Source organism: Charadrius vociferus, unplaced genomic scaffold (assembly GCF_000708025.1).
Source record: "Charadrius vociferus isolate BGI_N301 unplaced genomic scaffold, ASM70802v2 scaffold90, whole genome shotgun sequence".
Lineage (NCBI taxonomy): Eukaryota > Metazoa > Chordata > Aves > Charadriiformes > Charadriidae > Charadrius > Charadrius vociferus.
Genome location: NW_009647222.1, coordinates 12,430,628 through 12,432,697, shown reverse-complemented (window position 1 = coordinate 12,432,697; position 2,070 = coordinate 12,430,628). Strand labels below are relative to the sequence as shown.

Genomic DNA, 2,070 nt, shown 5'->3' with positions numbered 1-2,070 from the left:
ACTGATAGCCGTGTGTAGGTATATCTTCTAACAAGGGACTGTGGAACTGATAACAGATGGTACCACTATGGACCACACAAAGCTGGCAGCCTCTGGTTGTCTTCCTTGGTTGGTGGTTGATCACAGTCTAGTGGTTCTTGATTGCATAGTTTGATATTTCCCCCAGTTTGCTCTTTAACATCCATCCATAGGAGTAGTGGCAAGCATCTCTACTCAGAAAGGTACCTAAAATCACTATCCATGGCTCCAGGGGAGTTGAAAGCGTCTTCATATCCACTGAAGAACACTTCCACATCAATATCAACTTTAAGAAAGTGCAATTGTACCCATCAGAGTTAGCCATGCAACACTCCAGCCTTCCATGGAAAAAGTAAAAATACATAGCCACTAATCATTCTGGCACTGGTTTGTGGTAAGACCTTGTGTGTTCCTTAAGCAAAGGCTCCTGCACCCTGAAGGATGAATCCAGTCATGATTACTCTACTTCTTCCTCATCCAGTGAAGTCAAAGCCTTCTCCTGGAACATAGAAAGAAAACTTACAATTATAAAAGCAATGAGGACTTTCATCCTAATTTCAAATCTTCTGAGGTCACCCAGTAGGTTTGCCAGTAGGATTTCCTGACCTTACATGCTATCTATTCCAATGGACACAGGCTATACAGCTGCTGAACTTTTCCATTCATTTCATGAAGCACAAAAGGACTAGGATCCTCCATTGCAAGTGCCTCCTGGCAAATTCAGGTAAATGAGCTACGAAGGGCAGCAGCTCAGCATCACTGCTGACAAAAGAGCACCTTGCACAACTGACTTTGAAAGAGGGATATGAAGATAAACAGACGCCTTGGCGTACAGGGAAAGTGGAAGCATACCACACCATAAGGGCAGACTCTATGAACTGCTGAACAACTATGCGGTCCCCAGAACCTGCCAACAGCAGACTTTTAGGGAGAAGTATAGGATTAGTGCAAACATGAAGTTTCCTGGTGTTTCTCCCAGCCTTCAGCTATCTGTGGTGGAGAAACTGGCTGTGCCTGGAATAGTGTTTTATACTTAATAACCCTCCATGAATGTCTCCTATTGATTTTTGGACCTATATAAATTAAAAGCTTGTGGCATAGAAGATCTCTTGTAGCAAGTAATTCTACAGCTGGAGCACACACTGTGTTAAAGAATATGCAGTCTGGTTTGGTTTGCATCTGGCCCATGTTAGTTCTGTGAAAGTGTGCTGCTTCAAGTTGCCTTAGGCTATGCACAATTCAAAGGAGGCAAAACGCATACCCAGCCACCCTGCTCCTGAATCCATGGCTTGAAGTGTTCTCTGAGGTACTTTGATCCAAAGCCCAAGACCAGGTTCATAGGATGGTTGTCCACAGCCGTAAGTCTGGTGGCAACTTCCATTGTAAAGGCAACTTTCGTGCATTGTACTTGGTGTCCTGGCTCACTTGTTGAAACTGCTGAGACATCCTCCAGGAACAAATCAGTGATCCTCTTGAAGAAGGTGTAGGACAGCATGTCTTTAAAATGGTGGTAGAAAACCCTGTCCTTTTTGATCTGAAAATAAGGATTGGTTAAATTGAGCCACTTTTGTTGGAATTGCGTTTCCCACTTATTGGGAAAGGAGTAATCTGATAGCATTTTATGACGAAGTGACTAGATGGGTGGATGAGGGGAGGGCAGTGGATGATGTCTACCTTGACTTTGGCAAGGCTTTCCACACTGTCTCCCACATCATCCTCACAGGCAAGCTTAGGAAGTGTGGGTTAGATGAATGGACAGTGAGGTGGATTGAGAACTGGCTGACAGATAGAGCTCAGAGGGTTGTGGTTAGTGGTGCAGAGTCTAGTTGGAGGTTAGTAACAAGTGGGGTCCCTCAGGGGTCAGTACTGGGTCTAGTCCTGTTCAACATATTCATTGATGACCCGGATGAAGGGATAGAGTGTACCATCAGCAAGTTTGCTGATGACACAAAACGGGGAGGAGTGGCTGACACGCCAGAAGGCTGTGCTGCTTTACAGCGAGACCTGGACAGGCTGGAGAGTTGGGCAGAGAGAAACCTTATGAAATGCAAC

General features: G+C 45.0%; 1 protein-coding gene across 1 annotated transcript in view; it reads right to left on the bottom strand.

Annotated features, from left to right (window-relative positions):
- Window positions 1-475: 475 nt before the first annotated feature.
- Window positions 476-2,070, bottom strand: part of BCL2L14 (BCL2-like 14 (apoptosis facilitator)) — a 5,502-nt gene continuing 3,907 nt past the window's right edge. Inside the window, exons 4-5 of the mRNA XM_009879726.1 lie at window positions 1,280-1,552; window positions 476-517 (exon numbers count right to left, since the gene is read on the bottom strand). Of these exons, the coding sequence (XP_009878028.1) occupies window positions 476-517; window positions 1,280-1,552 (315 nt within the window). The remainder of the gene's footprint in view (window positions 518-1,279; window positions 1,553-2,070) is intronic.